At 45.9% G+C, this 26,622-nt stretch overlaps 1 protein-coding gene across 1 annotated transcript in view; it reads right to left on the reverse strand.

Annotated features, from left to right (window-relative positions):
• Positions 1–1,941: 1,941 nt before the first annotated feature.
• The window catches only part of RSRC1 (arginine and serine rich coiled-coil 1), a 98,495-nt gene continuing 73,814 nt past the window's right edge, over positions 1,942–26,622 (reverse strand). Inside the window, exons 8-11 of the mRNA XM_054282931.1 lie at positions 17,698–17,766; positions 4,160–4,266; positions 2,953–3,099; positions 1,942–2,218 (exon numbers count right to left, since the gene is read on the reverse strand). Of these exons, the coding sequence (XP_054138906.1) occupies positions 2,126–2,218; positions 2,953–3,099; positions 4,160–4,266; positions 17,698–17,766 (416 nt within the window). The 3' untranslated portion in view covers positions 1,942–2,125. The remainder of the gene's footprint in view (positions 2,219–2,952; positions 3,100–4,159; positions 4,267–17,697; positions 17,767–26,622) is intronic.

Consider the following 26,622-nt stretch of genomic DNA (forward strand, 5'->3'; position numbering starts at 1 on the left):
TACCTAAATGTTATCTAAACATTTAAAAATTCTTCATTTAACTTATTTAAATTAATTTGATTTATTAATTTAATGTATTGATTTTAATTTATTTAAATTACCTAAATGTTATCTAAACATGTAAAATTTTATTTATTCAAATTAATTTTTTTTAATTTATTTAATTTATTAATTTAATTTATTTACATTTTCTAAATTATCTAAATATTATTTCCATTTTCTTTCCAGCTCTTGCTCCCAACTCTCCTCCAGCAAATTTAGATGTTAATTAATAAACAATAAATAAACAAACAAACTCTACTTTAAATCTATTTACAGCCTATTGTAATGTTTTCTAATATTCTACAGGGCTGCAAATAAAAAGAATAATTTTACATCCAATAAAAGCACCAAAATTATGCAACACAATGTGTGAAAACAGGAATTTACACCTGGACCTTCCATGGACATTAAACAGTTTTTATTTTCTATGAAAGGTGATGAGAAAAGGCAGCAATGACAAATATTACCATTTAAAAATGCTGAAATGAAACAAGGGAAACAAATTTTTTCCCACTTTTTCCTGCAGACAAGGTCTTGGACTATTCTGATGCAGGATGGAGTCAAACTAACACTTCATAAAGGAAGTAAAAATGTCAGAATGCAAATTCAATACATTTTCCTTTTACATCCAGGATCTCAAATAAAAAAATAAAACAACCAAAGTCCATTTGCAGAGTCAGCCTCCATTTTTGTCACCACAGATGTGAGAACCAGGAGGAATAACCCCAAAAATCGCAGGGGAATGGTGGTGCAGGGCAGCTCCAGGGAGCACACCCAGAGCTGGGGCTCAGCTTTCTCCTCTCCTGATGTGACCATTTCCTCCCAGCCTTGCTGGAGAAACACTTTTGTGTTTTATTGATTTGATTTGGTTGATTTCCTGCACTCAGATGGATGATGGGCAGATTTTTGTGGAGGTTTGTCCAGGCTAAATTCAGATGTTCAGACGAAACTTTGATTATCTGAAATCCCCCCTGGCCCCAGGGAACTCCACAGGCTGGGAACAGCCCCTGCCCAGAAGCAGGTGCGTGGTAATTCCATCATCTGGTAATTACAGAAATGATGAGCTGATAAAATTCCCCATCTGGAGCTGCAGGAGTGGCAGATGCTCAAGGAAACGTGGAGCATTTCCCCCAGAGTGAGAAGTGGGAGCAGAGGGATGAACACATCCAGGGAGAGGATTCCCTTGGAGGAGCCTGCCCAGGACTGCACAGGAGGGAGGGATGGCAGGGATGGAGCCTGGATCCTCTGCAGGGGAGGGCAGGGATGGCCTGGGATGCCTCACACATCCCTCAGTCCCCACCTGGCTCTGGGAAACTTTCTGCATTGGGAGGGATAAATGATATTCCATTGGGAAGGATAAAATGATATTCCACTGGGAGGGATAAAATGATATTTCAATGGGAGGGATTAAATGATATTTCATTGGGAGGGTTAAAATGATATTTCATGGGCTGCCAGGTGCTCCTCACCTGAGGAATTCCCTCCAAAAAAAGGAAATGCCCCTGGCTGTGCTGCCCTGCCCATCTCCAGCACTGAGCTTGGAGAGAACCAGGGCAGGACACCCCTGGTTATTGAGGGGAACCAGGAGAGGACATTCCTGGTTATCCAGGGGAAAAAGGAAGAATATTCCTGGTTATCCAAGGGAACCAAGAGAGAAGATTTCTGCTTAGTCAGGGGAACCAGGACAGAACATACCCAGTTACCCAGGTGGAGCAGGGCACGACATTCCCAGTTATTCAGGGGAACCAGGAGAGAACATTCCTGGTTATCCAGGGGAACCAGGACAGAATATTCCCAGTCACCCAGGTGGAGCAGGCAAGGACATTCTTGATTCTCCAGGTGGAGCAGGACAGAAGATTCCTGGTCATTCAGGGGAACCAGGAGAGAACATTCCCAGTTACCCAGGTGGAGCAGGGCAGGACATTCTTGATTCCCCAGGTGGAGCAGGGCAGGACACTCCTGGTTTTCCAGGTGAAGCCCTCCCTGTCTGCCCAGCTCACTGCAATCTCCTCTAGGAGACAAGAAGAGGAGCAGAGTGTGGAGTTGCCAAGGTGGGGAAGGGCCTGGGGTGTCCTGGGGGCTGTCAGGCCACGGGGCTCCCCATCAGCCTCTCCTGGCGCAGAGCCACCAGCCTCTGGAACCACTTCTCCTCAGCCTCTGCCTTCTCCATGAACAGCTGCCAGGGCAGAGAAGGGCAGAGTCAGCAACTCTGGGTCTGTGATCATCTCCTGGAGCACCCAGCACTGCCTCAGGGCCCACAGGAAAAGCTCAGGGGGTCAGAGACAAAGGGGAGCCCAAAACATCCACAACGGCAGAGACTGTCCAGGGAATCCTAAAATGGTTGGGCTTGGGAGGGGTCTTGAGGATCATAATCACTGGAGAGGCAAAGCTCCAGTGCAATTCATCACTGACATGTCCTGATCTCTGTTCTGTGTCCATTCTACAGAACCCACACTCATTTCTTCACTGCAAGTCATTTTTAACTTGCTAATTTCTTAAAAAACCTTTTCTTTCCCTCTAAAGCTCTTCCAAAGGGATTTGCTCAAGCTTAGCTACAATGATTTAAAATTAGCTGAAGTCTGTCTCGTGTTTAAAACTTTGCAAGTTGGCAAAATGGGCAAGTTCTGAGTTTTTCACCAGGCTTCCAACTACAGAAACCAATTTGCCTTGAATTTTTATTTATCTTAAATTCCCCAATGTTACATTAGTTATTATAAAATTCTCTAAAACTGCTGCTGACCCTCCTGTGGGACTGCTCTGCGGGGTGGTGGCAGGAGTGGGATCTCTTCATCCCAGAGCAGGGATTTTGTGAGGAGCTGTGGGGTCCCACAACCCTGCTCTCATCCCAGGGGCTGCTCTAAAGCCAAGGGTGGGATAAATCCTGGCTGAAAAGATGGGATAAACACTCACATTTGGGTGTGCCAAGGAATTGTCATCCTGGTACTTGATGGCAGTGGGGATGTTGGCAGCTGGAGGCTCCTTCTCAGCAGCAGCTGCCTCGGGGGCTCCTGCTCCCACATTCACAGGCTCCTGGTGGGGCTCAGCAGGTTCTGCTGACTGGAAAAGAAACAAACACACAAAACTGGAGTGGTTTATCCCAATATTCCCAACTGGGGCAGGATTTTAACCCAAATCTTGGCTGCGTTCCCTGAAAGGATCCTCATGGATCCTCAGCGGGACACACTGGACAAAGGACACGGAGTGACAAAACCAAGGTGTAGGAGGGAGCTGGAAAAACTGCACCACTGGGATTTTGGATCACTTCCTGAAGAAGCTGCACCAGATTCTTGGAGATTTCTAGAAAGGCAAATTGCACCTTCCTGGGGAAACAGCCAGGATAATTCCAAACACTCACTGCCAGTGGGAAAAGGAACACATCCCACACCAGCTCCCTGCAACACCTGCTGGCCAAAATTCAGGTCAATTCTGGGATCTGCATGTCTCCTGTTGGGTTTCTGGAAAGCTGATTGGAAACCAAGCTGCTTCTTTTCAGGAATAAATACAGACTTAAAGTCTGGCTTTAGTTAAGCACCATTAAATCATCTCCACTTTAATGAAAAAGTAAATGTGATTAACTTTGGGATTTGCATTCTTCTGCTTCTCCTAACAAAAGTCTTCAAACCAGGTGATTTCCTTAAATTCTGCCACATTTAAACTCCCTGAACCCACCCTGAGACCACCAGGGATCCTTGGTGGGATTTCAGGTGGATTTAAGGTTCTCAACATTGATGCTCCTACATCGATGGAAAATCTTAATGGTGCAGCTTCCTCCTGGCTCTGAGAGGATAATGCAGCAAGAAAGGGACTGAAAATGCCCCTTTTGGAAGGAAAATGCCCCTTTTGGAAGGAAAATGTCCCTTTTGGAAGGAAAATGCCCCTTTTGGAAGGAAAATGCCCCTTTTGGAAGGAAAATGTCCCTTTTGGAAGGAAAATGCCCCTTTTGGAAGGAAAATGCCCCTTTTGGAAGGAAAATGTCCCTTTTGGAAGGAAAATGCCCCTTTTGGAAGGAAAATGTCCCTTTTGGAAGGAAAATGCCCCTTTTGGAAGGAAAATGCCCCTTTTGGAAGGAAAATGCCCCTTTTGGAAGGAAAATGCCCCTTTTGGAAGGAAAATGTACCTTTTTGACCTCTTTGCTGGACCTGAAGGTCTGAGGGACGAAGGCGTCGCTCTCGATGGCTTCGATCTCCTTCACTCGCTTCACCTGGTCCAGGAGTGTGGCTTGCTCTGCACAGAAAGTGGCATTTGTGGGATTTATGGCATTTATGGGATTGGTGACATCCTGGGAACCAGGCCCTGTCCCTGGAGGAGATTTTGGGACACACCAGGAGAAACTGCTGGTGCAAGGCAGCCCAAAATCTTCTGTTACAAGGGAAAGCTCTGAGTGAAAATAACAGCAGTGAGGTTGGGAACATCCCAAATGCTGACCTGAGGGTTTGTGGGATAAATGGGGAGGAGAAGGATCCAGGGAGAGCTCAGAGCCCTGGCAGGGCCTGCAGGGGCTCCAGGAGAGCTGGGGAGGGACTGGGGACAGGGATGGAGGGACAGGACACAGGGAGTGGCTCCCAGTGCCAGAGGGCAGGGATGGGTGGGACATTGGGAATTGGGAATTCCTGGCTGGGATGGGATTCCCAGAGCAGCTGGGGCTGCCCCTGCATCCCTGGCAGTGCCCAAGGCCAGGCTGGATGAGCTTGGAGCACCCTGGGACAGTGGGAGGTGTCCCTGCCCCTTCCCTGGATGGGATTTAAGGTCCTTCCAACCCAAACCATCCCATAATTCTAAGTTGACAGGAGCTGCACTACAGCAAAATCCATAAATACAACTTCAAGCATGATTTTTTTGTGGATTTGGAAGGAAAAAAAGAATTTCCTACATTTAAACTTTTGCTTGCAAGTCCTGCTGCCTTGGTGCTGAAACCTTCTCCTTTAAAACTAAAAAAAGATTCCCAAGGATTTTTGGGATAAACCAAAGGAGGGGGAATGAGAATTCACTGAGGTTTTGGATACGCCTGGTCTGAGGGTAAATAAAGGATTCTGATTAAAGCCAGGCAGAAAAAGGAGATTTCAAATCCACAGCTCATCTCCAGCTTCACCAAATCCCAGGCAGCTCCAGGATCCCACCCAGATCCCGCACAAAGTGATGGGAATGACAAATTAGGGAAGGGGCAAAAATCACTAAAAGCTGCCAATGACATCAGTGACATTAACGGGGGAAAATGGACTGGAGGAAGCAGAGCCCATTAGTGCAGGGGAGTTTTGACAAACACATTATGGGGAGATAAAACGACTTCCAGCTGTTGTTTGTCAGCTGTCAGGGGCAAGGATATGTATTTCATAGGAAAATCAAAAATAATGGAGTCAGAAAGCTCCCAGGCTTCAGACAAAAAAAAATCAATACTAACTCAGTGCACCGTGAGTCTTTTCACCCTGTTAGGGGGGAAATAAAGAAACTAAATCTTGGATTAGGGCTGGTTTTTAATAAAAAGGTGATTCCAGCAGCAGGCACAATTTCCAGCCCTGTCACCTTGGCAGGGGGAGCCTTCCCAGTTTAGCTGGGAACATCATCATCCTTCAGGGATAATTCAGTATTTTACAATTCTCTAGTTCCACCTATTGCTCTCCTCCCATGTATAAATACACACACCCAGCTTCACAGCTGTAAATTCCTATGGAATTGGGCTGGAATGTCATTGAGAACTAAAATGGGTTGGAATTCTCTCAATGCCACCCCAAAACACTACAGACACAATAATTAGAAACAGCAGAGAATCAGATAAAAGTAAAAGAAACAGGGAATTCTATGATTCTACAAATCAGGTGAAAGGAAAACTTCCCTGTGAGCTCTGCCTAAAATATTCCCATTTTTTCCTTAGAGACAGAATTTATTCCACTAAGAGTTTTAAAAGCACTGAAATAGAAGCATTAAATGACCAATAATATCTTGTGAAAGACCCATTAAACAAAAACATGTTTTAAACATTTTTTGGATAATCTGTGAGTGTAAATTTTTATGGATTCATTGCTTATCCATAATCCTGACCATGAACATGAACTTAAAGAGATTTTTTCAAGCAGGTCTAACTCCAGAATCAAAGCAAAGACAAAAAACCTCAAACATTCCTCAGAATCTGTTTCTTCCTATTTTACTAATTAGATTTAAGGGGTTAATTTAATTTAAAAAATAACACATTTTACATAAAAAGCTTTGAAATACAGAAAAGAGCTGCTATTTTTTCTTGCTCTTTTGAGTTGAGGATTAAAAGAAGGAAACACCCCCAGATCCCAGACTAAACAAACAACTACAGCAGAAAACATTTCCCCTTTGATCCCATTTCATTTGGGGTTATTGGAAGTGATATTTTTATCCAGCTGCCTTACAGAGCTGTGTGTTTTCCACCAGAACTGGGTTTTCACACATCCCATGGTTTTTAATTGATCCCAGTTTTACTCAAGCTGCACAAGATGACAAATTAAAGAAAAATGAAGTTTTGCCTGGGTAATTTGCAGTGGGTGACACAAAACCCTCCCTGGCTGGGGAGATCCTGGAGTCTGCTCTAAGCACTGGGAAAAGGAGGAAAATCCAGCAGGACAGGGGGGACTGACGGTGGCTGTGTCACCTCTGGACCTCACCAGCTCCGGGGCTCTGTTCTCAGGAATTGTCCTGCCTCGAATCCTCTCTGTTTGCATCGGGAGAGGAGCGGCTGTCCTGACCCTGATCCTGTGGGATCCCAGAGCCCCGACACCCTGCCCTGCCCGAGTGCTGAACTCCAGACGCAGGCTGCCTGGAGAGATCCCTGGAGATCCTCCTTGGAAAACTTCCCTGGAGAACCCCCTTGAAAATCCCCCTGGAGATCCTCATTGGAGCCCCTCCCTGGAGCCCCTCTCTAGAGGCGAGATCTCCCAAAGCCGGACACAATCCCGAGGGGACGAGCCCAGCCCTGTCCCGTTCCACAAACCCCTCCCGCCCCCGCCAGGCCGGAGCGGGGCAATCCCGGGATATTTCCTGGGATATTTCCCGGGACATTCCCCGGGATCTCCAGCCGCTGCTGATCCCGTTTCCCGGCCGGGCTCCGCTGCCGTTAGAGGGAGGCACCGCCTCACTCAACAGCGCCGGAGCCGCGGACGCCGAGCCCGAGGATGCTCCGAGCGGAGCAACCCTGCGGGATCCATCCCTAACCCATCCATCCATTCATCCCTGCGGGATCTGATCCATCCATCCATCCCTGCGGGATCCATCCCTAACCCATCCATCCATCCATCCCTGCGGGATCTGATCCATCCATCCATCCCTGCGGGATCTGATCCATCCATCCATCCCTGCAGGATCCATCCCTATGGGATCTGATCCATCCATCCCTGTGGGATCTGATCCATCCATCCATCCCTGCGGGATCCATCCCTAACCCATCCATCCCTGCGGGATCCGATCCATCCATCCATCCCTGCGGGATCCGATCCATCCATCCCTGCGGGATCCATCCATCCATCCATCCATCCATCCATCCATCCATCCATCCATCCCTGCAGGATCTGATCCATCCATCCATCCCTACGGGATCCATCCCTAACCCATCCATCCCTGCGGGATCTGATCCATCCATCCCTGTGGGATCCATCCCTAACCCATCCATCCATCCATCCATCCATCCATCCATCCATCCATTCATCCATCCCTATGGGATCTGATCCATCCATCCATCCCTGCGGGATCCATTCATCCATCCATCCCTGCGGGATCCATCCATCCATCCATCCATCCATCCATCCATCCATCCATCCATCCATCCATCCCTGCAGGACCTGATCCATTCATCCCAGCAGGATCCATCCATCTCTGCGGGACCAATCCCAGATTTTGGGATCAGCTTCCATCCCCCCCATCCCTCCCACAACTCATCCCAGTTAATTCCCATTCCCACTTCCTGATCCCTGAGACCCCCCCTCCAACACTCTGTCCCAGCTGTTGGGATTTCCAGGGAAGGATTTCCCAGCCACGGTCACAGGAACAATAAATACACCCCAAAAATAGAAACTGGGCAAAGAAACCTTTCCCTGTTCATTTCTCTGCTCCCAGTTTCACTGCAAGCACTTGAAAAATACAATTAAATTTCTTAAAGTACCAAGCTAGAAGTACTCCAGTATCTATTTACTACGGGAAGCACATAAGATTTATAAATTAAGCTGGAAAAATGCAAATTAATGAGAAAAATTTTGTCTAGGCTTGTTTTAACATCCTGTGAAAATGAGGTTATCATTAAAATATATTAAAAATAGCATTTTGTGAGCACTGTGGTACTTACTACAGAACGTACTTCAGAGAGTACCAGACTACCCTAAGTTTGCTATTTTGATACATTATAGTGATAAAATCCTCATTTTTGTCAGATTTTAAACCAAGTCTGGACACTATCAGATTTTCTTTTAAAGACCTAGAAACATTAGGTATAAAATGCAGCAGAAAACAGGAGGGGAAAGTTCAGCAAGTGAGCTTCGAATTTAACAACCTTAAATTTAAGAAAACATCTATGAATTTAGGAACTCTGAATTTAAGAAGGTGAACTTTCTGCTGGAGCCCTGCACATCCTGTGGGCCTTCCCCACTGCCCTCCTCCCACCCCTGCACTCCCATTTTGGAGCTTTTTGGAGTATTTTTGAGACCATCCTGGGTGAGAGACCTGCAGAGGCAGCAGAGGGGTGGGCACAGGCCTGGCACAAGGAATTGTGCAGGATCTGTGGGACAGGGAATCCTGCAGGATCTGTGGGGCACAGGGAATTGTGCAGGATCTGTGGGACAGGGAATCCTGCAGGATCTGTGGGGCACAGGGAATTGTGCAGGATCTGTGGGACAGGGAATCCTGCAGGATCTGTGGGACAGGGAATCCTGCAGGATCTGTGGGGCACAGGGAATTGTGCAGGAGCTGTGGGACAGGGAATTGTGCAGGATCTGTGGGGCACAGGGAATTGTGCAGGATCTGTGGGACAGGGAATTGTGCAGGATCTGTGGGGCACAGGGAATTGTGCAGGATCTGTGGCACAGGGAATCCTGCAGGATCTGTGGGACAGGGAATTGTGCAGGATCTGTGGGGCACAGGGAATTGTGCAGGATCTGTGGCACAGGGAATCCTGCAGGATCTGTGGGACAGGGAATTGTGCAGGATCTGTGGGGCACAGGGAATTGTGCAGGATCTGTGGGGCACAGGGAATTGTGCAGGATCTGTGGGACAGGGAATTGTGCAGGATCTGTGGGACAGGGAATCCTGCAGGATCTGTGGGGCACAGGGAATTGTGCAGGATCTGTGCACAGGGAATTGTGCAGGATCTGTGGCACAGGGAATTGTCCTGGATCTGTGGGGCACAGGGAATTGTGCAGGATCTGTGGCCCAGGGAATTGTGCAGGATCTGTGGGGCACAGGGAATTGTGCAGGAGCTGTGGCACAGGGAATTGTGCAGGATCTGTGGCACAGGGAATTGTGGAGGATCTGTGGCACAGGGAATCCTGCAGGATCTGTGGCACAGGGAATTGTCCTGGATCTGTGGGGCACAGGGAATTGTGCAGGATCTGTGGCCCAGGGAATTGTGCAGGATCTGTGGGGCACAGGGAATTGTCCTGGATCTGTGGGGCACAGGGAATTGTCCTGGATCTGTGGCCACCCCGTGTTTGTCACCGCACCCGCCGTGCTCCTGCCTGGGCACACAAAGCCAGGCCTGTAATTCAATGCTCAATTTACCCTTGTCTCAGTGGAGATTTCTCTCCGCTAATTGATAGAAATTAAGCCATTAATCAAGGCACCAGCCATCATTCAACCCGGGGAAGATGAATCCAAACTTTCATCATAACCACCTTCCCCATTTTAGTGTTCATTAGCATTAATTTTTAATGCAATTATGCTCTTCTTTTACGCTGAGCTCATAAATTACTGCTCTTTTGTTGCTCGCTGGCCTTGTAAAATCCAAGGTAATGCTTTGTGCTCTGATCTTAAAGGCAATTACTGCCTGCTTCTATCTCTCCCATACCTCCATCCCAAATAACCTCTGTGCTGGAGGTACAGCTCACCAGTGGGGATCCCACACGGACGTTTCCTACAGAGAGATCTGTCCATGTTCAAACCCACACTGACACAGGCAGAGTGAGAATCCCTGCTCGTGCTGCTGGAGCCCAGGGTCCAACAGCAGAGAAACTACAGGAAAATGGGATTCTGCAACGGGTACAGGGAGGAAATTGGTGCAGTGTGGTGGGAATAAGCTGTGGGAGGGCGTGCAGGGCAGCAGGGCTGCAGCTTGGAGGCTGTCCAGCTTTTCCAGGGATCACTTTGTGTTGTCACTTCAAAAAGCGCTGCTGGCACGTGCCCAGGGCTCCTTCCTTTCCCCCTGGCCTGTGCCAGTGTGTGGAGACCCCACAGAGCCCTCCCAAGGGATCCTGTGTCCCGTGGGATCCGTGCTGGCACACGGGGCCCCAGTCAGGAGCTCCCAGCCCTTTATTCCCACCCTGATCCTGGCAACCCCACCAGGGGAAAGGCACAGCAGCTCCAGCCACTCTGCTGCCCCCAGACACCTGGGCTGGCTGCAGGGAAAAGGAAATGCACAATAGGAAATGCACATCAGGAAATGCACATCAGGAAATGCTGCTTGGTTCAAATTATTTTGCTGTTTCTTTCCCAACCTTTAGCTGGGACATGGAATAAAGTCACTCACTCCAGCTCAAAGTCTGCCCAGCACCAATAAAATATCATCCACCTCTAAATTCCCAACTTACCTAGGCCTTAGCCAGCCTGAATAGGACAATTCCCAGTGAATTGCCTCACCCCATAGATTCCCAGAAAAAGACCCCTCTGGAAGTACCTGTGAGATGGGCCCAAATCCACAAAACTCTAATTTTTATCAAAATAAAATTCCCCACACTAGGGATTGTGGGCTGAGCAAATGGATCTGGAATTTTGTTCCATACATCCCTATTTATTTTCCCCATACACCCCTATTTGTTTTCCCTTACACTCCTGCCTATTTTCCCCAAAACCCCGTTTATTTCCCCCATAACTCCCTATTTATTTTCCCCATACAACCCTGTCTATTTCCCCCATAACCCCTGTTTATTTCCCATACACCCCAATTTATTTCCCCCATAACCCCTGTTTATTTCCCCACACACCCCTATTTATTTCCCTATACACCCCTATTTATTTACCCATACACCCCTATTTTCCCCATACAGCCCTGTTTATTTGCCCTTTAGAAACAGCTTTTCAATATGTAGCCATAAATTTGTGTTCCCACTGACTGAAGTCCAATAAGCAATTCCATGATGGTTTTTACAACCCCATTCCCTTAAGTGACTTCTCCTTCAGCACAAATAAATGCCATGGGGATGACAGGGAAACACACAACAGTAATGAGGTACAGAAATCAGATTTGTTTCTCATCTTGAAATTTGAAGACTATTTCAAGACTTTTAATTTGTAAAAATAAACCATAAATTTCCCTGTTAGGGAGATCATAAATTTGTTTCACTTGAAGAACAGTGAAACTTTAATGACACCAGCTGTGATTGCTAAAATAAAATCACTCAAATATCAGCTTCAAATATACTTTGATATTTTTAAAGATTCATGGAATGCTTTGGGTGGGAAGGAACCTAAAGATCATTTAATTCTCATCCCTGCCATGGCAGGGAGACATCCCAATGTCCCAGGTGCTCCAAGCTCATCCAGCCTGGCCTTGGGCACTGCCAGGGATCCAGGGGCAGCCACAGCTGCTCTGGGAATCCCATCCCAGCCAGGAATTCCCAATGTCCCACCCATCCCTGCCCTGTGGCAGTGGGAGCCATTCCCTGGGTCCTGTCCCTCCATCCCTGTCCCCAGTCCCTCCCCAGCTCTCCTGGAGCCCCTGCAGGCCCTGCCAGGGCTCTGAGCTCTCCCTGGAGCTGCTCCTGTCCAGGTGAGCCCCCCCAGGTGTCCCAGCCTGGCTCCAGCCCATCGGGATCCCATTGGGATCCTCTCCAGGGAAAGCAGGGAAGCCAAAGAGGGAATTCTGGAACACAAAGGGCCAGGAGAGGATGGGCAGGCACAAAGCAGGGCAAAATTTAAGGAACTCATAGTTAGAAGTGATTATTAATTAGAGCAGCTTTAATAAAAAGCCAGGAATTGATTCCTCCAGCAGCCATTATCCTTGGGGGGGCATTGATCCCCTTTCCAATTCCCTTTCCTCAGCTCTGGACACACAGAGTGGCCAAGACCCCAAACTCCCCTCTTCTTTCCCATCTCTCATTTCCTCACGTGGCTGCTCTTCCTAACAAGCCACATTCTGCCACTGCACCAAAACTTGGCATTTTTTGTTTTCCCCTTGATTTGTTCCTGCCCCCTTTCAATTCCAACCCAGCAATCTGAAGATTAAACAGAGATAAAAGGAGATCACAGTGAGTGCCAGATGCTGGAACAGCCCCCTGGGAGCAGCAGCACAACACCAGGTGTTGGTGTCAGCCTAATGAAGTGACACTGGCACACCAGGGACACCCAGGGAGGGGCTCCAAACCTGCCATTATCGAGGCAAAAACGAGGAATATTGGAAATTCCAGCTTTGAGGAGGCAGGGAAAAATAATCCATGTCTTCATCTAAATGTATTATCTGTATGAAATAATTTGGGGGTTAAACAGATTGAGTTTGGTCTTTGCCACCACAATGAACTTCAGGAAAATTTACTGAAGATAAATGAGGAGCTCAGGCAGTAACTGATGAACTTCAGGGCATCCCAATCCAGGGCTGAGTAAAGCACTTTAACTTATTACAGACTGACCTCACCCCAGCAAATCTTCTCCTGGCACGTCCAACCTGTGGTTTAATATCCATTACACCCAGGGAAAGGCTTTTAACTCTCTCTGAAGGAAGTGGGAAGGGAAATCAGTGGGTTGGGGCGTCCTGGGCAGGGCTGGGGTTGGACACACCGTCCCTGTGGGTCTCTTCCAGCTCAGGATATTCTGTGGTGGCCATGGATGAGATTCTTCATGTGAGAACTCCTGGCCAGCAGGTTAAAGATTAATATTAAAAAAAATTAGAACTTTTAATTTGAGTTTATAGAGTTTGTAATTTAGGGATTTTCTAAAAGTCAAGTCCTCCAGGCTTTTTGTACATTCTGACTTTGCTTCCATGACCCCTCCATCACTCAAAATCACAGAATTACAGAACCATGGACTGGTTTGGCTTGGAGGGACCTGAACACTTGAAGAATTTCCCTTTTGCTGAAGGGAAGTCATGCCAGCAGCACAGAGGGCTCAGCAAAAGGCAGGAATGCCCCTCAGGGATGGGGTTTATTCCCTGTGGAAGGGCCAGCTGTCTCCCAGGCACATTCCCACTCTCGTTTGCATCCCGCCCTCCCTCCCTGCCCACGTGGGCCTCATTTCCAAGCCTATTCAAAATGATATTTTCCAAGCATGTGCCACACGACTTGTTCATATAAATGGAACAAATTAAACTGTCTCCACAGATATCCCCTCACATTTGTAGCCCTGATTCCTCTCCCTCACACGCGGCCAAGACACCGAATTATCTCCCTGCAGAGGTTGACCTCAGGATATTGGATTCTGCCACGGAGCTCCCCGGGACTGAACCAACGGGAAGCACTTAATCACCCCTGCCTTTGCAGGGAAAAAAATCAACTTCCAATTTGCCCTGATGAAAAATCAATAAAGCAGTAATTGCTTGGCTTATCACGGCGCGGAGGGACAAATTGGGCAGCGGATCCCGGGGAACGGCGCGCGGACTTTCGGGATCACTAAGCCAGAAAAGGGAAAGGTCTCCGAGCCGTAATTAAATCTACTCCTGCTGATTTGCTGCCAAATTTATTTCCCTGGAGTTTATCAAAATGTTGCAGAGCTTACCAGGGGTGGGGGGGGGCAGAAGGAATCACTTCAGCAATGGGATGGCACGTGCTGGGCACGGGAAGGCAAAGCCTGGGATAGAGGGACTGGGACATGGAAATCCTGGGATAAAGGGACTGGGACATGGAAATCCTGGGATAAAGGGACAGGGAAATGGAAATTCTGGGATAAAGGGACAGGGAAATGGAAATCCTGGGATAAAGGGACCAGGAAATGTGAATCTTGGGGGTAAAGGGAGAAAGAAATGCAAATTCTGGGATAAAGGGAGCAGGAAATGCAAATTCTGGGATGAAGGGAGCAGGAAATGCAAATTCTGGGATAAAAGGACTGGGAAATGCACTCTGGGATAAAGGGACTGGGAAATGGACATCCTGGGATAAAGGGAGCAGGAAATGCAAATCTTGGGGTAAAGCGACCAGGAAATGCAAATTCTGGGATAAAGGCACCAGAAAATACAAATCCTGGGATAAAGAGACTGGGAAATGGAAATCCTGGGATAAAAGTACCGGGACATTCAAATCTCAGGATAAAGGCACCAAGAAATGCAAATTCTGGGGTAAAGGCACCAGGAAATGCAAATCACAGGATAAAGGCACCAGGAAATGCAAATTCTAGGATAAAGGCATCGGGATAAAGGCACTGGGAAACGTGAATTCTGGGGTAAAGGCACCAGGAAATGCAAATCCTGAGCTAAAGGCACTAGGAAATGCAAATACCAGGATAAGGGCACCAGGAAATGCAAATTCCAGGATAAAGGCACCAAGAAATGCAAATTCTAGGATAAAGGCACCAGGAATTGCAAATTCCAGGATAAGGGACAAGGAAATGCAAATCACAGGATAAAGGCACCAGGAAATGCAAATCCTGAGTTTAAAGCACTGGGAAATGCAAATTCCAGGATAAGGACGCCAGGAAATGCAAATCACAGAATAAAAAGGGACTGGGAAATGCAAATCACAGAATGAAGGCACTGGGATAAAGGCACCAGGAAATGCAAATTGCGGGATAAAGGGACAAGGAAATGCAAATTCCAGGATAAAGGCACTAGGAAATGCAAATTCCAGGATAAAGGGACAAGGAAATGCAAATCACAGAATAAAGGCGCCAGGAAATGCAAATTCTGGGATAAAGGCACTGGGATAGCACCTGCCCCATCCAGCACCACCCTCCCATCCATCCACCTATGGAATGACTGACTGCCAAAAATGCTTCTTTTCTATTCTGCTGTGATCCAGAACAACTTCTTTTCCTGGTTTTCTGATGCACCCTCAGCTCCTCCTCCCCACATGTGGCCCTGCCGTGGTGCTTTTTAAACTCAATATTTAAAAATATTATTATTAGTGGTAGATTAAGAGAAACGAGCCCAAAACCTCTCCCTAACATCATCCAACATGTTCCAATTTTTCCTTTGCATTTTTTGTTTTCAATTTTCCTCTCGTCCACGTCACCTATTTGGAATCTGTCGGGAGTAAAACCCAGCTGGGTGGCAAAATCCCCCTTGGATTTTGTCACTTTTCAGGCAGCCCCAAAGCCAGTAAACAAAAACCAAAGGAGGAAAACCCAAGCACTGAAAATTCTCCTGGAAAAGTGGTGGGTTTTGCTAATAGACCTAATTTCATGCAGCAAATTAGCATAGCTCCAATGGAAGTGCAAATGTAATCAAACTGAAAAATTCAAATGAGGCGGGGGGAGCCTTTTGCTTTTTCTCTTTGCTTTTTAGTCACTTAAAAAAAAAAAAAATCAGCATTTTGCTGTGTGTCCTTCACCAGGCTGGAGGGACTGTGGTAATTAAAACATTTAAACCAGCACAAGCCCCCAGTCTCTAATCTGGAGCTGGGGTCAGCTGTCTGTAGATTCTAATTTGTCCTCAATTTTTTATTCATGCTGGGGAAATGCTGCATATTGAACAGGAAACCAGCGGGAAGGGGCAGAGCTGGGCTTGGAGGTCAAATAATTTGATTTCCGAGCAGATTACACGGAACATCCAACGTCTAATCTCACACCTGATTTGGCAATAAAATGACAATAATAGGAATGTTAAGACACCCTCGCTGTGGGGTGGGCAATAACCAGGTTTTATGAGTGGGGAGAGGATTGGTTTGTTTGTAGAATTATTTTTATTGCAGCTCCTGAGTAAAGGAGTCACAGGCTGTCTACACAGGCTGGAATTTCCTTTTGGAGGGCTCTAGTTTGAGAAATAAAATATGGAATACTAGAGAAATAAAAATTATTTTTAAATAGTAATTTAGAATTTTTTAAAAATATTTAATTTAATATAATTTTGCTTTATCTCATTTAATTTCAATGACTGCATGCAGCACTCAATGCTCTGGTGGGGATCAGTCACAGTTTGGAATCAATGGTCTGCAAAGTTTTCCCAACCTCAGGGACCCCATGAGGGATCAAAGAGGGTTAAAAACCACCCAGAGATGTTGTGAGGAAGGAAGAACGAAGAAAAAATGCAAAATGCTCTTTTTTCCAAGGAAAAGTTGCCACTGGAGCCTGGGTCAGGGAAGGGAACACACTCCAAGCACCAGATAAATGTCCTGTTTGCAAATCCATATGGGACATAAACCTACCCAAAACTGGAATTCTGAATCCATATGGGACATAAACTTAACAAAAACTGAGTTTCCCAGTGTGCAATTCCCATGGATGTCTTTGGAATGCTTCAATGCTTCATACACAGTTTGAAGCATTCAAAAAACTTTGTATTTTCCAGGCAGAATCTTCCATTCCTAACTGGGAGCCAATTCAGCAAATGGATGGATTTGAGTTATTCAGAGAAAACCTTCTCTTCATTTTCCAACACTATGACATCCTCACAACCCTTCACAGCCTCCCCAGGACAGTTTTCATGGCTTATGAATAAATTGTAGAGAAGTTTTCCTCCCCATTTCCCTGGAAATTCCATTGTTCCCAAGTCATGAATTCCCCTTTTTTCCTCCCTCTGCCTTTCCCCCCCTCGCCCTTCCCAATCCCTGCTGGCACAGCCACTGCCAGCACATCTGCCATCACAATGGGATGGAAGCACAAACAAAAATAAATCCTGCATGGTTCCAAACCTTCCCTGCAAACTGGTGCTGGTGGGACCCAAGCAGCTCATCCCAAAATCCCTGTGCCCGTGGGACTCCTCCAGGTGGAAAGGCTCCCCTTGGGCCACTGGTTCCAAAATCCAGGAATCACAACAGGGAGGGGGCACAGTCCCTTGGTTTGGTCCCTTTTCCAGCCAGATTTGGGTTTTTCCCCTCCTGCCATGTCTGAGCTATCCCACTTTTCCACCTGAATTTCCTCCTTTGGAACCTTCTCCAAGCAGGATTAACTGGGAGCACCAATGAATTCCTCCCAGCATCCCACAGTCCCCAGGTAAAACAAACTAAAGATCAGAACATTTTGATTTGGAGTGAAATCCTCAGCAGCTGCTGTTTCAAAAATGGGGAATTTTCCTGAGTTCCCTCTTGGAAGTAAATGATGGAATCCCAGAGTGGTTTGGGTTGGAAGGGACCTTGAAGCCCACCCAGTTCCACAGGGCTCCAGTGAGGATTTGAGGCTCCTGGATTGTTTAGATTGGCTCCCTCATGATGTTGGATTTGTCTCTTCCCATCACTCCCTGACATTTCCATCCCTGTGGTTTCATTATTCCACCTGCAAAGCAGCAGCTCAGGGCACCAAATTCCATCATCAGCCCAGGCAGGAAAATCCCACAGCCCCACTGGAGTGTGGGCACTTAAAAATAATCATTTCTGACTTCCTGGGCTTTAGTTTGTCATGAAATAAAAGAACATTCCTCACCTTCTTCCTTTCTCCTCTTGGCTTCTTCTTCACTTCTCTCCTTGGCCTTCAACGCTTCGTCCGCTTTGGCTAAAAAGAAGAAATTGAGCGGGAATTAATTAAATTTATCCTATCAAATCATGGAATCATGGAATGGTTTGGGTTGGAAGGACCTTAAATCCCATCCAGTGCCACCCCAGCCATGGCAGGGACACCTCCCACTGTCCCAGGTGCTCCAAACCCAATGTCCAGCCTGGCCTGGGACACTGCCAGGGATGGGCTCTCAACAACTTCTTGCCAAACAGTATTTCCTGGGCTTTAAACCCAATTTCATGTTCCTTCCTGCAGGCCCCACAATGAAATCCACGTGCCTGACAGACCAGAGCTTGGTTCTTCACTAATTTTATTTGAAGTCATTCTCCCAGTTAAGGAATGGCATAAATGGGATTGTGGAGGGTGATATCAGGTCAATATTAGAGGCAATATTAATTCAATACAAATCCCCACATTCATTTTGGGGCAAGCAAAGCCCTTAAGAGACTTTTAGGAGGTTTTCTTTCTTTAAAGCCCAATGTGCCCAGCCAAAACTGCACCAAACATGGTGCACCCACGAAGGGGCAGATTTGCTGCCATAGTGAGTAACCCAGCACACCTATTTTGAGGCTAAAACAGAAACAATCAATATTTCCAGGGCTGCAGACTCTGTTCAGAGTGGGAGTCAGCTCTTCCTCAGGACTTTATTAGGTAGTACACAATTTCCTCTTCACTCCAAATCACAGCAGCAGTACTTAATCCATGTTACAACAATCTTCTTTTAAAAGAATTTTTTCCCTCTAGAAACCCCTTCCCTTATTACTTAATTATCTACCAGTTGCTCAACTGCAGGGGTTTTCAAACACTTTCCTACAGATGTTAAAGAAGATTAAAAATATACAGCACAGTAACAAGGGACTATCAATATACTCTGTAAATTAATTAAATTTCTGTTCTAGCACATCATTTATTCTAAAGCATTAATGTCTCAAAGGAGCCATTCTCTTTTATTGCCATCTCACTGCCTGATGAGTGAACTAAGTGAGAATAAGTCTCTAATAGCATTATACTTGATGAAATATTAAGTTTTCAAAAGTATCACCAGGCCAGAAAGAGAAGAACCAACAAGGACCAGGACTCCAGCATTTACACCAGGCCCTCTCAGGGAGGGAAATCACTATAAACTGTGCTCTGGATGGTAAGAGCCGAGTCAGATTTGCAAATATTTAATCCCAGCACCTCCTGAATTAAGCAAGAATTTATGAAAACCAAATTCAGCTCAGGGCTCATTCCTTTTTGGAGCCACCAGCTCCACCTTAAAATGCACAACCTGGCCAGGGTGTCACAAAGGGATCCCATCACTGCACTGACAGCTGCTCCCATCTCCACAGTTTTATACAGATTTAGACAACATTTAAAGCCGTGAAATATTAAAACTTTTTCTGCCACTGAAGATCATTACAAGAATCTATTAAATCCCATAATAAAACCAAACCACGAGTAACTCTAAAGACTTTTACTTCATTTACACTTTATTCTCCTTGGTAAAAGGACAGGGATAATAGAAATTCCATTTAAATTCAATTTTGGTGATATGTGTAATTGTAGATATACCCCTTGAGTCATGTAAAATGCTCAGCTTATGTTTCTTTCAAATTATCCCGCTCCCATTCCCATTCTGCTCCTTACAACTGTCTTCAATATGTATTAGCAGAGCTCATTAGGCTGGAATTTAATAATGCAAACATCAGGTGGATTTCAAGACCCTCCATTATCAGCACAAGATGGATTGCTCATATCGCTCGTGGGCCAACTGGGCACAATTTAGATTCAATAAACTACCAGGCCTAAATTTGATTTATCTATTCCACTGAGCTACTTTGTTCTTCCTGCCCGATTTGTTGCTGCACAGGAACAATTCATTGGGTATCTCAGTGGCAAAAAGATATTAAAACACACAGGAAAGATGCTGCTGGTCAATGAATACATTTTTAGCTTGTCTTTGTTAACTTTAAATCGCTGATTTCCAGCCCTTGTAAGCCAAGTTAAAACTGCTGCCCAGGCAGAGCTTGGCCTTTCAAGTCCTGGTTAATTAGAGGGACAACGGTATCACGAGGACAATTCTCCACACAAAATTGCTCATTAACAACAATTTAACTTAGCCCGTAAATCTCCAGAGCAGTCCTAGAGCTCACAGGGCTCTGCCCACCACGACCAACGCAGGCACTGAAACTCTGAGTTACTTCCAGGATTTAACATCAAACATTTCCCATTTTCTGTCATTTTTGCACAGAGTCCCAGAATGGGCCAGGCTGAGAGGACCATCCTGGAGAACATGGCACAGGATTGTATCCACTCTTCTTCTTCCTCTCCTTCTCCTCTTCTTTGTCTTCCTCCTCTTCCTCTTCTCCTCTTCCTTTTCTTCTCCTTCTTCTCCTTCCTCTTCTCCTCTTTCTCCTTTCTCTTCTTCTCCTTTTCTTCTCCTCCTCCTTCTCTTCTTGCTCTCCTTTTCTTCTCCTTCCTCTTCTTTTCTCCTTCTCCTTTCTCTTCTTCTTTTCTTCTCCTCCTCCTCCTCAATGCTGTTGTTATTATTATTATTATTATTATTATTTAGTGAATATATTGTTGTTCACCGTCCAAAAGCAGATGGTACTCTTCACTGCCATCAAAAACACTAAAAGAAATTCACTTTTCTCAAACCAAGCTGCAATCAAACAACAGATTTAAAGATCTTTACAACTTGAGGGTTGGATTTGATGGTCTGGGAGGGCTTTTCCAGCCTAAACAATTCCACGGAACCCCTGGAAATGCTCGAGGTTTGGGAAGCAGAGTCACTCCCTGATGGATGGGTGATGCTTTAATCCCCACCAGCCTCACACTGTGCCAAGGTGAAATTATACCAAGCAAAGCTGCTAATTAAGGGAAACCTGGAAATCTGTGAATTACACCAAGGTAGAAACAGGGCAGGGGATGTTTTGGGGCTGGAAAGGGCATTTTGGAGAGCGTGGCCATGGAGGAGCCCTCTCCCAGGGCATGGGAGCAGCAGGGAAGGTGCATGGAAAACACTCAGCCCCTCACTAAGGAGATTTCATTTTCCTGTCAAAATTAAAAAGAGAGGAGTGTCAGAACACCCACAACTGCAAACCACCAGAGGTCTGGAAAAATAAATTAATTCAACATAATTGTGGACTTTCCAACTGCTCAGAGTTGAAAATACAAGATGTGTCTGAGGAAAAGAAAGCCAAGAAACTGTAAAAACAAATGGACATCTCATTTAAAATGCAGCCAACCATCCACGGTGCTCATCAGAAAGACTTCACCTTTTTTTTTTAAACACAAACATTTTTGCACTTATAAAATATTCAGTCAGCTCACATATAAAAATACAAGTGGAATCCATTATTAATTTAAAAGGCCCTGTTTAATTTACATGCTATTTTTCTCTGGTATATTAAATTTATCAAGGCTTGTGGAAATCCTCTCCGCTGAATATTCATGGGCTGACGTGTAAAATTATCTGTTATCCATCTGACAGATTCCAGCACAAACTCCAAACAACCACTTGCCCAGAGCATTCCTCTGACAGCAGCACAGGAGCAGCACCCAGGAATTCTGAGTTCCAGAGGAAAAGTGACACCACCGCACACACTCTTACCACCCCAGATTTGAGCTGGTTTTCTGTATTTTTGCCTTTAGTAACATTTCACCCAACATTTAAACACCACTAACATACTTGGATGCCTTAGAAGGCTTTTCCAGCCTAAATGAGAGTATGATTCTATTAATCCATGACCCCCATAGCTCCACGGGGCTCTGTGATTCCATAAATCCATGTTTTGGGGGCTCACTTGCCCAGTCCATCGTCTCCCTGTCCTCCCTGATTACACCTGGAACACCCAATCCCCAAACATGGGAGTTCTGCCCTTGCTGCCCTGTAATTTAATTACACCAGACCCTAATTATGGATATTGGAGCCCTGAGGGTGAGGGAGGAGCTCACTGCCCTTCCCCTGCTCTGCCAGTCACACTTAGAAACTCCCCAGAAACCCAAATCTGGTTATTGTAAACTTCTCTGAGCTCCCAGGGGAACACTGCCAGTGTTTGGAAGGGAGATGTTATCCCACTGAAGGAATGCTATTCCTCACCTCTTCAGCACCAGTTCCCTGCCCTGTGTCATTTCAGAAAATATTCCTTATTTTGGGATAAATGTCCCGTTATGGCACAGTTAGTGAGCACCTGGCTCACGGCCACGAAAGTTTTCCCAAATATGAAATGGATTTTTGGTAGAAGATAAATTCAGTCATGTGCAACCCAACTGAGAAAACACAGGCAAAACCCAAACGTTGTCTTGTTCCAAAGGATAACTGAGAGAGTTGTGGTTATTTGGTATAACCAAGATATTTGTTTATATTGAGTATAACCAAGATAATAACCAAGATAAACCCTTTGCCACCAAGCAGGCAATTTCCCCTGTTTCATTCATTGTTACTGTTTTCAGGAATCAGTTTGTGGCTCACCTGCTGGCTGGGAACAGCACAGGGCTGGGAGAGAGCCCAGCAGCAAAGAGAGAATATCCAAAAACCCTCCTGAACAGTGCAGAGGGGTGAGACATGGAACCAATTTTGTGCAGGGATGGAGGCAGGCTCATCCCTGGAATATCAAGGTGCAGGGCAGGGATCTGGTGCTGGGCAGGGAAGGAAGAACTGAGAGCTGAAATCCTGCTCTGCTCCCCAAAGGCCTCCCCGATCCCGGTGACTGCCTCCTGTATTAAGACTGCCTTTCTCATCACTTAATGCTTATTTTCATCACTTTGCTTAAAATATTGATAATCAATTAGGGCTACGTCTGTTTTGCCACAGAATCTGTGTCACAGTCTATCAGGCTGTCAGGGCCAATTCAATCCTCATTCAAAGTTAATTTTTTCTCCATAAATCCGCCTTTGGAGGAGTCATTAGGCGCAGAACATAGCCCGAGGTGCAATCACCTATTCTCTTTCATTAGAGGCAGGCAGGGAAGGTGAGGGAGATTATTAGAACTTTGGAATGATCACAAAGCAGCGTGCTGCCTGTCAGATCCCCCCAACATTTCATTCATCTCGCCCGCTCGCTGCCAACGCATCTAAATGGACATTATTCATGAACATCTGTGACACGCTGAATATTCCAGGCTGGCAGGGATGAAAAAGCCATGCCCCCCCTTTGGCTGGGAAATTAATTCTGTGGTCAGAACAATTAGCAATATAACAAACTTGCTCCGTGGTGTTATTTTTAGGCTGAGATAGCCCCCTTAGAAAGGTGGGTTTTTTGGTTTTTAGGCATAAATGTGGTCACTCCAAATGGTCAAACACTGGATTGTATGGTATTGGAATGATGAAAAAGCCGTGCCCCTCTCTGACTGAGAAATTAATTCTATGGTCAGAACAATTAGGAATACAGAAAACTTGTTTTGTGTTGTTATTTTTAGTCCTTCCAAGATATTCCACTTTTTAAAGTGTTACTTCAGAACTGGATTTTTTTTTGAGTCCACTCTAGAGGGTCAAACACTGTATTTTAAGGTGTTGCTGAACAATGCGCATTTCCTTTGCTATGGAAATAGATTGCTGGTTGGGCTTTTTTACAAGCAATTACCAAACCAGCAGCTTTGCAATCTGATTTGTTGATACCTTTCTAAAATGAAGCAAAATGAGATCCCCACGTTGGATTTGAAATCGCTGCCATCTGAAATTCCAGCCCACCTCACTCCTGGTGGGAAAGCAGAGTGGGAAACTGATTTCCACAATCAACTCTGTTTATTCCTATTTCCTTCCAAGGAACACGTGAGGGCCATCCAGGCATTTTTGAGGTAGGAACGGCAGCAATGCTGGTGCAAGAGACAATCAGCCACAAAATTAAATAAACCACCACATTTTCCATGCATATTCCCTTCCTACATGCAGGGGGTTAAGATGCAGCTACTTGGGGAAAAAGCCATTTCCATCTAATGAAATCACATCAGGTAGTTCCTTGAACCTCATTACAAAATTCAAAAGAATAGTCATTTACATTTTTGTCCCTGATATTACCAGGAAAACAGTGTTCTCATCACCAAACTTCCCACAGCCCCCATCATCCTCCTCCCCAAATATCCTTCTTTTCCAGAATTAAGGGCCAGATCCTCAGTGAGTTCAAGCTGGCACAATTCCACTGGCTTGAGCTGAGCCAAGCCCATTTACTCCAGCTGAGGATCTGGCACTCCCTATTTATAATAATAATCCTAAAGAAGACTTAATCAGCAGCTCTTGGCTAGGTACATCCATCCATTATTTAGTGCATCCCTAATTTCTTTCTTTCTCCCACAGTTTCCCCCCCAAACACACGTTGGAGGAAAAATCCAACCTTAAATAGGGCTTAACACTCAGGATTAATTGGCCTCTGACTGATTGCAGGGGCTGCTGTTAAATATTGCAAGGGTTTGTGTCCATCCCAGAAAAGGCTGTACATTGTCCACCTGGACATCTCCTAACCAAGCAACGGTTCAGGGGGGATCTGCTGCCCAGCTCAGGGAAACAGCAGAACTGGATGTGGAACTGTCACCTCCTGCTCAGCCCTGGGGAGGACACCAGTGCTCAGAACAGCTCAGGGATCCCAAGGGAAGTGCTCAAATGCACCTTCCAGGGCAGTTTATTTGAGGGGAGATGGGGAACCATGGAATCAGGAGATGGTTAAGGCTGGAAAAGCGCTCTAAGATCATCAAGTCCAGCTGTTGATCCAGCACTAACCCTGTCCCCAGGTGCCACATCCACACATTTCCTGAACACTTCCAGGGATGGAGACTCCACCACTTCCCTGGGCAGCTCATTCCACTGCCAGATCACCTTTTCCAGGAAGAAATTGTTCCTCAAACCTAATCCAGACTTCCCCCAGTGCAACTTGAGGTCATTTTGTCCAGGTGATGAGAAAGGAAGAGCTTCCTCTTCCTCAAGGAACAAAGAGCTGGAGAATGTAAAAGGATGGCCTGGAGTTAAACCTGCCCCTAAACTACTGAGACAAAAGAAGCAGCAACATTTAGGAGGAAAAAAATAAAAGCCATCTATAGAAGTTGACGGAGTAAAGAACGCTGTTATTGCTATATCCTTCAGGAATAATCCCCAGCTTAACCAGAAAACCAAGAAGAGATCCCTATGAAAAACTCCAATTCAATTCAATTTATTTAAATTGTTCTTCAGGCAGTATTTGCTCCAGAGCTGTTTGTTTCCCCCTGGCACACCCTGGGTGGAGAAGGGAGAGGACAATGGACAGGGCTGCCATAGGTCTGGTGAGCAGGTGAGAGGAGGAAGCCAGGCTGGAAGGGCTTGGAGGCACCTGGGCTGGTGGGAGGTGTCCCTGCCCAGGCCCTGCAGCCCCCATGGAAATGCTGTCAGAGCCATCACACAAATTCTGAAGGACAAATCCAGGCTGGTTTTCTCCTTCTCAGTGGCTTCAGTGCTCCCTTTCCTGAGAGGATCTCAGCCCAAACCTGTTGTAAGCAGAGCTCAGCCAAGCCCTGCAGCTCCACGGACTGTGTTCCACTCCACATCCCACACCCCAAAAAACACACATTTCTCATGGGATCTGCCAGCCACCAGCTCCACCACCCATGAGAAATCACCCTGATCTTGTACTACCCACCTACCTTCACATGAAAACCTACCAGCTCCTCCATTTAATTCCACAAAGAAATCATTTTAATTCAAAAAAACACTTCCTTGCTTAAAATATAACCACAAAGACAAATTACTTAAATGACTTCTGGGGGAAAAAAATGGCACCGTGCCTCAAATACAATTGTCATTACAGGCTGTAGATTGGCAATGACAGACAGCTTTTCTTTCTGGGGTAAGGGCAGAATTCAGCCTGACAGCTTGTCAGCAAACTTGAAAAATTCACTCCCAAAACTTCGATTCCAAAGGAGCCCTTCTTTCATCTGCCAATTTCGCAACGTCAGGAATGGCCACGGTAAGTGAAAATCAAGCAGATGACAACTCCTGTGGCTGTGGGGAGGAAGCAATAAAGCTCAGAGCACACACAGCTGAGCGCAGAGCAGCTCTGAGAGGAGCCAAAGCGGCCCCAGCACCTCGGAGGGCTCCGGGAATTTCCAGCTCCTGCTTTCCAACCCGATAAAATCATCAGGAGTGGAAACATAAGGAATAAAGCTGTGTCAGTGGAGCATACTTAATCAAGAATGGAGCACAATTAATATTCAAATTGTGCTGCAAGAAAGCATTTTTGAGGATTTTTTGAACAAAGAAGGAAATTTGTGCACCCTATGTATGATCATTTCCCACTTTGACCACGATGTTAATAAAAAACCTTCAAGAAGCAACAAAACAAAAAATATCAAAAAGCACTTTTTGAAGTTTTTTTTAAAACCCTATAAGTGCATAAACACCGAGACAGTGTTAAAGAAAAACAATACTAGCAGCAAGGAGCGTTAACTCACACAGATACTGAACAGGGCACTGGAAAATCAGGAAAGGACAAGGTGGAAAACTCAGAGCCGGAAAACTACGGGACGGAGGCGCAGCAAAGTGCCAGGATTCACCGAGCTGGAGCTGTGGAATCAGGAGCCAGGCAGGGACAGGAACCTGACATCTGGCACCAAAAGGGGGAGCGTGTGTCAAGGGAAGATCGGTGGGGAGGACTCGCAGCGATGCCAGCGCACGCTCGATTGCAGCCTTGGGAACGGCCAAGAGAAGGGATGGGAAACTCCACGTTCCCAGCCTGCACCCTCAGCTCCTATAACCATTCACGGTACTCGGCCTCATTAAACACTCCCCCAGGATAAAAGAGGTAAATATATTGCTTAAATATTCAGCGGCTGGCTGTAAAGTTTCATTGCAGATTAAGTGATGAAGATGAAGAAATGCTGCTGAAAACAAACAATTTATCTTCACTCG

Source organism: Melozone crissalis, unplaced genomic scaffold (genome assembly GCF_028551555.1).
Source record: "Melozone crissalis strain CALT ecotype California unplaced genomic scaffold, PUWL_Pcris_2 ptg000034l_1, whole genome shotgun sequence".
In the NCBI taxonomy this organism is placed as follows: domain Eukaryota; kingdom Metazoa; phylum Chordata; class Aves; order Passeriformes; family Passerellidae; genus Melozone; species Melozone crissalis.